The sequence below is a fragment of the Engraulis encrasicolus genome, chromosome 11 (genome assembly GCF_034702125.1).
Source record: "Engraulis encrasicolus isolate BLACKSEA-1 chromosome 11, IST_EnEncr_1.0, whole genome shotgun sequence".
Taxonomy (NCBI): domain Eukaryota; kingdom Metazoa; phylum Chordata; class Actinopteri; order Clupeiformes; family Engraulidae; genus Engraulis; species Engraulis encrasicolus.
The window spans coordinates 7,317,122-7,329,697 of NC_085867.1; the positions used below are offsets into that span (position 1 = coordinate 7,317,122).

General features: G+C 45.4%; 2 protein-coding genes across 2 annotated transcripts in view; both read right to left on the reverse strand.

The window, feature by feature from the left end:
• LOC134457845 (unconventional myosin-XVIIIb-like) overlaps positions 1–1,435 on the reverse strand; it is a 137,482-nt gene extending 136,047 nt beyond the window's left edge. The window contains exon 1 of the mRNA XM_063209824.1: positions 1,270–1,435. The gene's annotated coding sequence lies outside the window, so the exon portion shown is untranslated. The remainder of the gene's footprint in view (positions 1–1,269) is intronic.
• Positions 1,436–11,418: 9,983 nt separating this feature from the next.
• Positions 11,419–12,576, reverse strand: part of grk3 (G protein-coupled receptor kinase 3) — a 110,202-nt gene continuing 109,044 nt past the window's right edge. Inside the window, exon 21 of the mRNA XM_063209825.1 lies at positions 11,419–12,049. Coding sequence (XP_063065895.1) covers positions 11,870–12,049 — 180 coding nt within the window. The 3' untranslated portion in view covers positions 11,419–11,869. The remainder of the gene's footprint in view (positions 12,050–12,576) is intronic.

The window sequence follows — 12,576 nt, forward strand, 5'->3', positions numbered from 1 at the left end:
ATGGCCTCAAGGGCTGCAAACGGCCTTCGAGACATAGGTTCCCCACCCCTGGTCTATTTGCAAACCAACAACCAAAACAAATGACGGGGAGCTGAACAGGGAGCTCTCGTGCAGGGCTGGTGTTCAGGCTTCGTGCTGGTGTGTAGGGGCAGCCGTGGTGTAATGGTTAGGGAGTTGGACTGTAGAACAAAGGGTTGCAAGTTTGAATCCCCACCCTTACCCCCCTCCAACACCTCCATCCATGGCTGAAGTGTCCTTGTGCAATGTAATGTCATGTAATTTAATGGTGTCATTACTCTCTGAGAAAAGCAAGGACCTTGGCAGCCACTGACACAAACGTTCCACTCTGTGCTCTGCTCCAAAGACGTCGGTGTAATATCTAACGGTAGGGCACTGGGCTGCTATGCTGGTGACCCGGGTTCGATTCTGGATTCATTTGCCTATCCTTACCTGTCTCTCTCTTTCCACTCGTTTCCTATTAGCATCTCACACTATCATGTCAAAATGAAGGCCTAAAAGCCCCTACAAAATGGTTATATATATATATATATATATACTGTATATATATGTACTATATATATCCAACCTGAGAACTTCCTCTTGCATAAGCTACAGAGTCTAGAGTTATGGGCCCGTTTGGTCACAGAGTTCTTGCAGGCCAGGACACTGGAGCGTACCTTTATTCCCCCGGTCCTATGTTCCCCGGTCTTTGTATGGAACCGAGGAACTTAGGACACTTTTTCTAAAAAAGGTTCTATGTTCCTCGCATTGTATCTAACCCTTCCCAAAACCATCTCTACACTTCACCTGTCAGTAATGCAATGTTTCTAAGTTGTAAGTTTGTGCCCTGACCAAAACTATCCCTAAACCTAACCTGTCAGAGGTGCAACAACAACCTGCGCTTTGCCATGCGGCAGCAGTCTACTTGGATGCAGCGGGGAACATACGTAGAACCCTGTTTTGAAAAAAGAGCCCTGAGTTCCCCGGTTGCGGGGAACATACTGTAGGACCAGGGGAACATAGGACCTGGGCAACATAGGGATGACCCCCAGGACACAGACCCTCACAAGCGGTTAGGACAGGGGGCTATTAATACAAATTCTCCTCTCTCTACTCTGTCTCTCTCTCTATCTCATGGCCGACACACACACATGATCACATTAACTCACCTTCTCAAGCCAAGTTTTCACATAACCCTTGCAGTCCCTCAAGAAGAAAAAACAACCCATCAGCCATGAATTAAAGAAAGAAAGAAAAAAAAAACCCTACCTTGAAATGGCTTCACTTTGGAGTTTAGTGCGTGCGCAGTAATTCCACAGTTTTGGTCGGCACTTTTCTATGTTTTAGATTCCAGCTAAAAACCAGAGAGAGGCCGAAAAATCAAGGCACACAACACGACACTGCTTCACCGTCTTCAACAGGCACAGACGGGACACCAACACGAGACAGAATTAGAGTGACACAGACAACCATGCAGGCTCTCTCTGACACACGCACACACACACACACACACACACACACACACACACACACACACACACACACACACACACACACACACACACACACACACACACACACACACACACACACACACACACACACAGGGGCGAGGCGACAGGGGGCATTAGGTGGACAAAGGGGTCAGTTGTCCCGGGCCCAGAATTGGGTCCCCACAACATTTTATGTATTGGTGGGGGGCCCCTTTCAGAGGACTTTGTCCCGCACCTGGCCAAAGCTGTCAGCGTCCCTGCAGACACACACACACACACACACACACACACACACACACACACACAGATAAGTGAGGCAGCTGAGTTAACACTCGACCCCTGGCTATTAATATCCCTGTCGGGGGAGGGGAGGGTGGAGGGGATATACTACCCTGTTTGGGAAATGCTGCGTGGAGAGGAGAGGGCCCACAAGCAGGTGGTGGGGAAAACAAGAGGGCCCAAACAGAACAGTTGCAAACAGACGACACACATGGCAGGCCACAGGAGATCGGCTGAGGAGTACAGCAAGAATGTACCGAAGGAAGGAGAGAGATGGTTGGTTTGGTTTCACACCTGTGTATACTGTATGTGTGCGTGTGTGTGTGTGAAGTAGATGAGGTGATCTCCAGAAGATTTTTTTAAGTCGTGTATTTAGACTAACATGTAATAACCAAAGGTAAAATAACCAGTGGCAAAGACTTAGGCCTACGGTACTTTTTTGGGGGTTGGCTTATTATTATACACACATTTACGACTTCAGTGCCTCCACTATATCTTCTCTGATGTCAAATATGGCTCAACACACAAGCATGCACGCACACACACACAGACACACACATACATATAGAGACCACCTGCGTCATACATACACCCCTTTCCTAAACACTGCGTGCTGTGTGTGTGTGTGTGCTGTCACCGCAATGTGATCAGCAGAGTTCTAGACACATCATGGCGGACACTAGCTTTTGATCGACAGACTCAACTGTCAAGTGGGTGGAGTCACACACACACAGACACATCACATCAGGGGGAGGAGCCTGTTATTGAAAGATGAGACATGAGAGAAGATGAAGAGAGGGAGGGAGGTAGAGAGAGAGGAAGGGAGGGAGAGAAGGAGTGAGGGAGAGAGAGAGAGAGGGAGGGAGGAAAGGAGGGAGAGAGAGGGAGGGAGGGAGGGAACATACCACAGAGCATCATCGCAGCCTCAAAATGGACTCTAATGGACATGAAATACACAGCTGGGATGGGATGTATAGAAACTTAACAGCTGCACGCACACATTCGATCCTCTCTACAATAAAAGGCAGTACTAATAATTTCTTCTGTCCCTCTTCTTGGAATGCACTTTCCCTCCATACAAGGCAAGGACATTATAAAGTAGAAAATGGAAAAATTAAGTATTTGATGGATTAACTATACCTACTCACTCACAATTACACACAGTCGATTGGCCTATTAATATTTGGACATCAGCACAATGTTCATCATTTTGGCTCTATACCGTCAGTCAGGTGTGTTTCAGATGTACATAAAATGTCTTAAGAGTTAATAGAAGTGTTTCATTTGCATTTACAAGTTCATTCTCATGTTTTGATAATATAATTGTTTCCCTTGTAATGATTCCTTTGATGTCAATGTATTGCAGATTCCAGGCCGTAATTGACTGGAAACAATGATGGTGCAACCAAAAATTTCAAAAGTGAAAGTTTGATGTATACATGTTAGTTTTTCCTATTGCTTTTGGTAGGAATAGGGAGGCACATATAGAAAATCTTGTAATTCGTAGACAGTTCACCTGATTTTGATGTGAATATTCACATGTTAAAGATCAAGGTCTCTTCAATTGTAGTACACCTTGTTTGTTTTATTTCAAAGCAAGTTAGGTGCTGTGTAGAACCAAAAAGAGGAAAATTCTGCCAATAAAGACGGTTTACCACTTTATCCATTCACAATTACGGTCATGTTTAAAGTGATTTCCTTGTACTGGACCGTAGGCCTACGTGTGGTGTAAAAAATCTCTCACCACTAACTCTTGATGATTTTGAAGAGGTCATAGCGCAAATATGAACACGTGTGGTAGGCCTATATGAAAAAATATTTTTAAAAAAACACACACCGTCAACCCATCAATCCAAGGCTCGAAAATTGCATTTTATATAGATTTAAACCATTTTAGCCAAAGCCCTTTTTGGGAAAAGGTGCCCTCTCCCTATTAAAACCTAGGCTACATTAAAACCCTATTAACCACTAGTATTCATTCAGCTCTATACCCACATTTTTATATAACAGCTCAAGTCTCAAGAACATGAATGCAGCGTATATGTCACTCCAGGACACAATGGGTTAAAAGTATGTTCTCAAAATATATGAATGGGAAGAATTTACACATAAATGATAGGATGTCTGAATGTCATTTCCAAAAAATGGCAAATGCAAATGTCAAAAAATGGCGCTTACGTCATTTTGCAACAAAACTCTTCAAACACACCAAGTTTGCCCACTTTTCCTTTCCAGTGTCCTTGGTGTCTTGCTTCAGGGTCACATCATCTCAGTGGAGCACAATTAAGTCTCCACGCTGTCAACCAGGACAGGTCAACTTTTGGGGGCTTTCTCCCATTCACAGTCTAGATGGTAAAAGAGGGAATGACCCGTCACCTGACTCACATACGTTTTGACATGAATTTAGAGGAGAGTAGAGTCACTTTGTTGATTTAATGGGAACCGGGAGATCAAAGTTTGACGCACACCCCAAATACGCCAAAGGCTTTCACTGTAGATGCCTAGCCAGGCCAAGCCCTTGACACAACACTTTCAGCATTGCTTCTCGTTTCTGAGCTCCGGAAAAAACGGGAACGCCTCCCACTTTGTCTGGGAAGCAAACAGCTTGTAGCAAACCAAGGGAGGCGGGTCAACCAAGCTATTTGGGAAATGTTATTGATATGCTCTTGGTCAGACCAAGGGTGCATTCCAATATGCAGACTTCCGTCCTCCCTTGCCTGCTTGTGACTTTATGTCACTGACGACAGAAAATTAATTCAATATCTTGCAAAAGCACAATTCTAATGTAATTTCCTTATTTGCAATCGGGATGGTGAATGAGGAACAGTCCCCCCCAAAATGTTGTGGCTAGGCTGACAGCAGGGAAACTTTGTTTTCTCCATGCAGGTGGGGATGTTGAAATGCACACCAAGTCTCAAAGAGATTTGAAATTCGATGATAATCAGGCTAGTAGGTGCCAGCTTTTTGGAGATCAATGCTTAGGTTCCATGTCCTGGGGCCTATACTACAAAGCTGGTCCAGGAGTAAACCAGGTTAAGTTAAGAGGTAAATCATCTAATGGAAGAGCCTTGTCCTGGTGTTAAGAAAATGAGGACTCCAGGCTATTAGTTGATTGACCTCTACCTGGTTTACTCCTGAACCAGCTTTGTAGTGTAGGCCCCTGCTTGGAAGAGGCATGACTCTAGGCGTCTTAAAGGTAGTGGTCGTCATGCATTATATGTCCTAGAGAGAAAAGGTACTCGTATCAAATTCCATCAAGAGACCATTGCTATTTATTACTATTTTATTTATCATTTATTACTATTACTATTAACATTACTATTATCTATTGTTGCCCAGTCTTGTGTCCACACCTACAGCATAGAGTCTATGTCTGTGTGCATGGGAAAGTAAGAAACGTAATTTCAATTCTTTGTATGACCAGAGCATGTAAAGAATTTGACAATAAAACAGACTTGACTTGTTTACACAGAGACACAGCACACACAAACACAAATCAGAAACCACACAAAGACACAGCAGACACAAAAAAGAGGGGCTTTTTATTTCTGAACTGTTTACGTATATAAGCAGTCCAACCACATGTTCCTAGCTGTTCAGAAAAAAACAAAAAACAAAAAAACAAAAAAAAACATGTAAAATAATTTTAATTACAATAATCATTCAATGAATAATATCAATAATAGTTTCTTTTTCTCATATCATCATAATTTCGATGGTGATGAAGCCCCAAACAGTAGTATCTGCGTTGTGTCTGTGGCACATTAAGGAACACACACATATATTTGAGTGAGCGGACCAGGTACACGATTCTCTCCACGCTCCTGGACCCAATTCCCATATGCTAAAACTCTCTTGCACCAGAGGGCATTCTGGTCCCTCAAACAGACAATAAATATTAACAAGAAGCATCATTTTGTCTGTGTTTAAAAAAAAAAATAAAACAGACAAAAAAACAAAAAAACAAAAACAAAAAAAAACTAAATATAATTGTCATCATCTGGAACTTCGTAGGTACAATATCTAAACTTTTTTTGTTTTTCATATGTGCAACATCTGAGCGGATTTCTTCACCACAAATATTTGAACTGACATCAAACCCGATCCCTTCCCGAAACTCTTTTTTTGTTGTTTTCTACGTCGCTTTTAGTCATATTTTTTTCTTTAAATAATCTAGCTCGTTTTTGTCATTTCATGTACACACATACATATATATATATATATATTTAAATTTGTTATTTCATTTTTTCCTATTTGCCCTTCCTCTATCTCGTGACTGCCCTTGGCTGCCCAGTCTGAAGTCTGTGCCGACCACACAGAGAAAAAACAAACACTGCCACTAAAGAAACAGACACACAAGCCAATGAAGCCACACACACAGCGAACAGTATGAGCAGCTACCACTGAAAAATCAGAGAGAGAGAGAGAGAGAGAGAGAGAGAGAGAGAGAGAGAGAGAGAGAGAGAGAGAGAGAGAGAGAGAGAGGGGAGAGACAGAGGGGCGAGAAAGAGCTGAAGAGAAAGAAGAGAGAGAAAGAGATAGAACCCCTGAAGTGTTGTCGTCGTTGTTTGGGACCGATGAAGAGTTGCAGCCATCTTTGAAAAACAATAAAAAAAGAAAAAAATATATCAGGGGATCTAGAGGAACTGCCGTCCTGATTTCTCTGTGTCTCATGTCTTCATTTTGTGGTACCAGACCACAATCTGCTTGGTGCCGGTGACGGTTGGTGGGCAGGAAATGATGTCACAATGGGGGTCACAATGCAGCAAGCAACCGGTACTGTACAGCCAAGCAACCACAAACCTCCACACCCAAGCCAACCCTCCCTCAACACAAAACAAAAACAAACAAAAAAAATAAATAAAAGATCCTGCTCCATGGCATCTCAAAAAATTTGGTCACAACATTTTTCTAAAAAAAAAGTTGAAGTTTTATTCCCTTTTGCGAGCTGTTGTGTTGTCGTGTGTGTGTTGTCGACTTCCGAGTCCACTCGTACCGATGGAGGGCAGCGAGGCAGGAAGCCAGGCAGGTGAATGGGCGGACCCGGACCAGTCACACACACCAACACAAACATGCGCTTAGGGCACATGGGGCCTGTGCCAAGAAGCTCGTTCAGGAGGAAACCAGGCTAAGCTAAGAGGTAAATCATCTAAATAGTCTTAACGAGGACTCTTCTAAGCTCTTCTATAAGATGATTTACCTCTTAACTTAACCTGGTTTACTCCTGAACCAGCTTTGTAGTATAGACCTATGATGTGACACAACACAGCGTAAGGGAAGGCGACAAGACATTTGTTTGTGTTTCATCCTCCTCCTTGTGGTGAAAACGACTCCACTCTTCTCTTCCATCCTTCCTTTCTATCATTTGGCACATTGACGTTAATAATCAGCATCAGACCACTGATGTGACAAGAGATTGTTTTTCTCTTTTTTTCTGAGTTACAAAAGTGCAGTGAAAAGTTCAAACAAGCCATGTCGTATTTCATTTTTTGGGAGGCAGGCCCCATCACCAGTACTCCCACCACCACCATTCTCACCCCCCCATTCCCCCACGTCTGAGAGCGCCTCGTCTTCCCATAAAAGTCCCGGCAGGTTCCTACACCACTGAAAGGCGAATGAATGAATGAACGAATGTGTACTGATCCGCTCCCTGCTCTTTAAAGAACTGCGTCGACTCGCTGCACAAGAAAAGACAGAATCACATGCAGATCAAGACTGTTATTGTTTTTTCTTTCTTTTCTCTGTTTGCGAAATGCATGGATTTGGAGCCAAAGGTAAAACGTTCTTCTGCGTCTTACTTACATGGGGAAAACCTGAAACATACAGGAAAAAATAAAACAATCATTCAAGCAAAAGATCTCATAGCCTTCCTAAAAAACTGTTTGTTCTTCCATTCAGTAAAATCAGACACCTGAAAGCACACAGATACTCGAGAAAAAAACAAAACAAAAACCCGAAGTCATCTCTAGAAATCTGCATTCTGCCTCACATTCATTTAAAACAACATATATAAAAAACAAATTTTAAAACAATACTCGAACAAAACAAAAAAAAGCCTTAAACATGTTCTAAAAGTTTATCCCCACCCCTTCCCCTGTGACACTATTTTCAAGATTTGGGCAAATTTTAAAATTGGGACGGACAGCAATTCACACACACACTCCTGCGCACCACCACAGACACACACAGTACACAAAGAGTGCATGCTCGATCTCACACGTACACACACATTCAAACCGGCCTTTTCCCCTTAACAGTCTGCCCATGCCACTTGCTGAGCATGGTGTGGACTCAAGATTTACAGGGATAGGTCCAAGTGGCCTGTGTGTGTGTGTGTGTGTGTGTGTGTGTGTGTGTGTGTGTGTGTGTGTGTGTGTGTGTGTGTGTGGCAGAGTCACTGTAGCAGTCAAAGGTGCTGTGCGCATACTGTACTGTACACTTGCCTACTCTAACACACGATGGCCGCACACACCACGGCTCTATGGCCTACCACACACACGCCTCTATGGCCTATGAGACGCACACACAAACTCACACCCACTTTACAAGTGAGGATCAAATGCAACCACACACACGCACGCACGCACATACATACATACATACCCGCACGCACGCAAATCCTGAGGTACGCAAAACTGATTGGATAATGTTGAACCCCCCCCTTACCCACCCCCCGCACAGATTATACACACAGACAGGCAGACACAGCACATTCCCCTCCCAACTCAAAGCTGTAATGCAGATGCTTTTCTCAGGGATACACTAGAGATGCACAGAGAGAAAGGATTCAGGTGGGGGTTCAGTATTTATAACATATATTATATATATGTATACATGTCCATATATGTACACATACAGTACACACACATACAGCCATGCACCAAGGCATTGCAAGGGGGAGCTGTACGTACGCGGCTAGATAGTGGTCCCCTAATAAGGTCGGGAGGAAACTTTAGCCTCCAGGAGCTCCAGGAAGCAAAAATTAAAAACATCTACAAAGGAAAAGCAGTTCTGGTTCTTATCCACGTCTTGAATGAGTGTGTGTGTGTGTGTCCTTTTCCAAAAGGGGTCCAACGACAGTAGCACCCCTTCTCCACTAGGGGGTGCGTGTGAGTGAGCATCTGCTCCAAGAAGTGGGGTCTCTGTGTGTGTGCGCGTGTGTGCGCACGAGCAGGGGTGCATCTATGTGTGTGTGTGTGTGTGTGTGTATTTCACTCACTGATGAGTGAGAGGGGTGAGAGGGGAGAGTGTGTCTGGCGGTGCTCTCAAGTAAAACATTTTGTTGGCACTTTTGCACTTTCTGGGAGAGGGTGGGGAGGGGACGTGGCGTGGGGGCGTGGCGTGGGGTGGGGAGGTGTCTCATTTAGAGCGGTCAAGCAGCGATCACGTGTCTCCTTCAAAACAAAAAATCTCCATAGCAACGACACACAAAAAAAATCCCCGCAAAAACAAAAAACCCCAAAAAGAAACAAAAAAAAAAAGCAAAAGCAAAAAGCAAAAAGACAAAAAGAAATACATTCGAGGCAGAGAAGGAACGAGTCATGTTGCACAGTCCATTGAAAACTATGTGAATACACACACATACTAACACACGCACACACACATGTTGCACAGTCCTTCTGATAAATATACACATACACTTTCTTGGCCCCTACGTGAAAGCTACACAACACACACGCGCACACACTTTTAGACACACATGCACGCACATAGAAACAAGCTCATAGGGAGAGAAGAACGCAAAGTCCCCAGTTTTGGATTTTGGTCAGTTCGAAAAACACTCCGGTTGGTTCATCCTGATGCCTCATTTCTCCTCCACTTTGTGTCTCTCCGTCTCTCCATCTCTCTCTCCGTTTCTGTTTCTCCATTCATCTGTCCATCGCTCAAGTGCAATGCCAGCCAAACACTTCCTCAACTCATCCCCTCGGTACCTCCAGTCCAAGTTTGTCCCTCTGTGGAGCCCGTACAAGCCCCGGATGGGGGAGGAAGTGGGATTGGTCAGGTGGGTGGGGTGGGCGAGCATAGTAACCATGGAGACAGACTAGAGACTAGAGAGGGAGGTGATTGGTGGGTGAGTGAGGGGCACTCTCCGACAGACGAGCAGGGAGGTCGGAGGTCAATAGGAGGCTCGTGCCTGCATCTCATTGGCTGGTTGGAGGGTCGTGCCTGCATCTCATTGGCTGGTTGGATGGTCGTGCCTGCATTTGATTGGCCATGGGGCAGTGGGGTAGGAATCAGTGTGTGTGCATGTGTGCGTGTGCGCATGTGTGTGGTTTAAAAAGCGTGGCAACAACGAATGGCACAGCCAGTGGCATGGGACCAAAATAGTCATAATTAAAAATAACAAAAAGCATGACATGTTACAAACAAGACAGGAATGATTCAGTGTGTGTGTGCGCGCACACGTGTCATTGTGAATATGTTAGTTTGTAGTACTGAACAGTTCCTATTAAGTTGGGCTTCATGCTGGTTTTTGAGACGTTCTTGACTGTAGGGGGGTGTATAATTCCAGAGAGTGGCAATCCTGTGAGAGCCTGCTGTCAACTTATCCAGCAGAGGACATGACGGCAGTCTGTGTATGCATGTGTGCGCGTGTACTGTGCTCGTGTGTGTGTGTGTGTGTTTGCACTTCGTCTTTGCAGTCTTTGTCCTCCAATAGGGAAGTGAAAACTCCTGCAGGTTACCGCAGTTTGAGGCCGACAAGCAGGGAGGGAGGGAGGGAGGGAGGATGAGAGGGGGAAGGAACCGGGGGCCCCAAGACCTTGGATGCATGGTCAATAACAGCTCACACTTTGCTGCAGTAGTGGCAAGGCAAATTTCGTTCAAATGTTCCCTCCTTTGACATTTCGCTGGGGAGCCCCCCCTGCTGAACCTAGAGTCACCTCTGGAGAGGGGGAGAGGGTCACACTCAGACCCATGCAACTTGCCCTCCCACCCCGCGACCCCCACCCTCACTGACCCCATCATCACCGAAGTCACGCCCCCAATAGTCTGCTAGCCAATGGGGTTTAAGGTGGTTGGGGGTAGGGTCTGTGGAGATACCCAATCAGAGCAGAGCATGAGGAGGAACAAGGAAGAGGAGAGTGAAGTGAGCTGAGGAGGATGAAGACCAGAAAACTCTTGCTCTTTTTTTCCACTCTTGTAACTTTCCGAAACGGGTCTTCCTCTCTCTCTCTTTCACACTTTTGTACTGTCTCTCTCTCTCTCTCTCTCTCTCTCTCTCTCTATCTCTCCATCCTTCTGTCAATGTTGAGAGAGGAGAGATACATGCTCCGTTTCACACAGCCAAACAGCCAAAGCATCATCTCCGCTTCTGGGTGAGAACGTGTGTGTGTGTGTGTGTGTGTGTGTGTGTGTCTATGTGTGTGTGAATGTTATGCGTGCATGACTGAGAGAAAACACTAAAAGGGTCCAGTGGCCCGATCCAGACGGGTGTTTAATCTCCTTCTCTCTCTCTGCACCAGCAGGAGTCAGACTGTCTCTGAGTGTGTGTGTGTGTGTGTCAGGTGTGTGTGTGTCAGGTGTGTGTGTGTCAGGTGTGTGTGTGTGTGTGTGTGTGTGTGGTTGCAAGTGTGCCTTCGTCTGTGTGTGTGTGTGTGTCAGGTAGGTGTGTGTGTGTGTGTGTGTGTGTGTGTGTGTGTGTGTGTGTGTGTGTGTGTGTGTGTGTGTGTGTGTGTGTGTGTGTGTGTGTTTGCAAGTGTGCCTTCGTCTGTGTGTGTGTGTGTAAGTGAGGTCTTTTATCCTGTGGGTGAGATCACAGCAGGGTATATTAGAGCAGTGCATGTGTGTGTGTGTGAGTGTGTGTATTTGTATGAGTAGACGTATGTGTGCGTGTGTGTGTGTGTTTAGAAGTCATGTTCACTTGTGTGTGCGTGTGTGTGTGTGTGTGATTTCTAGTACGCCTCTTGCATCTCTCCATGTGCGAGTCGTGTGGTCTTGAACGTATGCGTAGTTATGAGCGTGTGTGTGTGTGTTTGCAAATGTAGGTACTAAAGTGTGTAAATGTGTGTGTTCTATATGAGAGATTGAGATTGAGAGTGTGTGAGTGTGTGTGTGTTGGTGGTTGTCGGTTGTCTGGTTGTGTGGTTCGTTCAACTTCACAGGCCGTTGCTGTTGCGGTGCGTGAGGGGGGGTTTGGAGGAGAGCTCCACCCCGCCCCCCACCCCTCCGCCGCTGCGGCCCTTGCCGATCACCTTGGGGGCCCGACGCAGCAGCTTCTGGGCCTCTGTGAAGGCCTCCGTCAGCTCCTTCTTCCACTGCACAAACTCCGGGTCGCTCTGGACAGTGGAAACGGACACAGGGAGACAGACACAGACACAGGGAGACAGACACAGACACAGACACAGGGAGACAGACACAGACACAGAGGCACATACACACAAACACAGACACAGACACAGACAGACACAGACACACACCCACAAATTTAGTTGAAAAAAATAAAATAATAAAAGCCTAATCAAACTTCTGGTTGCTCTGGTGGAGGCCACAGACACGCGACAAACACATTTGGATAACGGTGCCCAGCCTTGATAGAAGAGCCTTAACCCCCTCAAATTTTTAAAAATAAATGACAAATCCCTGATCACTATTTCATTCCTGCGAACAAGCTGCGGCTGGATGTGGAGGTGGACACGGAGACCGGCACAAACAGAAATGGGTGAGTGACGTTTCAGCGGTGGCACACATCTGGGTGGCACAACGACACCAAGTGCAACTATTGTTTTGATTTCTGTTTTTGTTTTTAGTGGACTATGTAAGAATAATCCATGACTGAAATACCCTGTGAGTGAGCATGGTACCG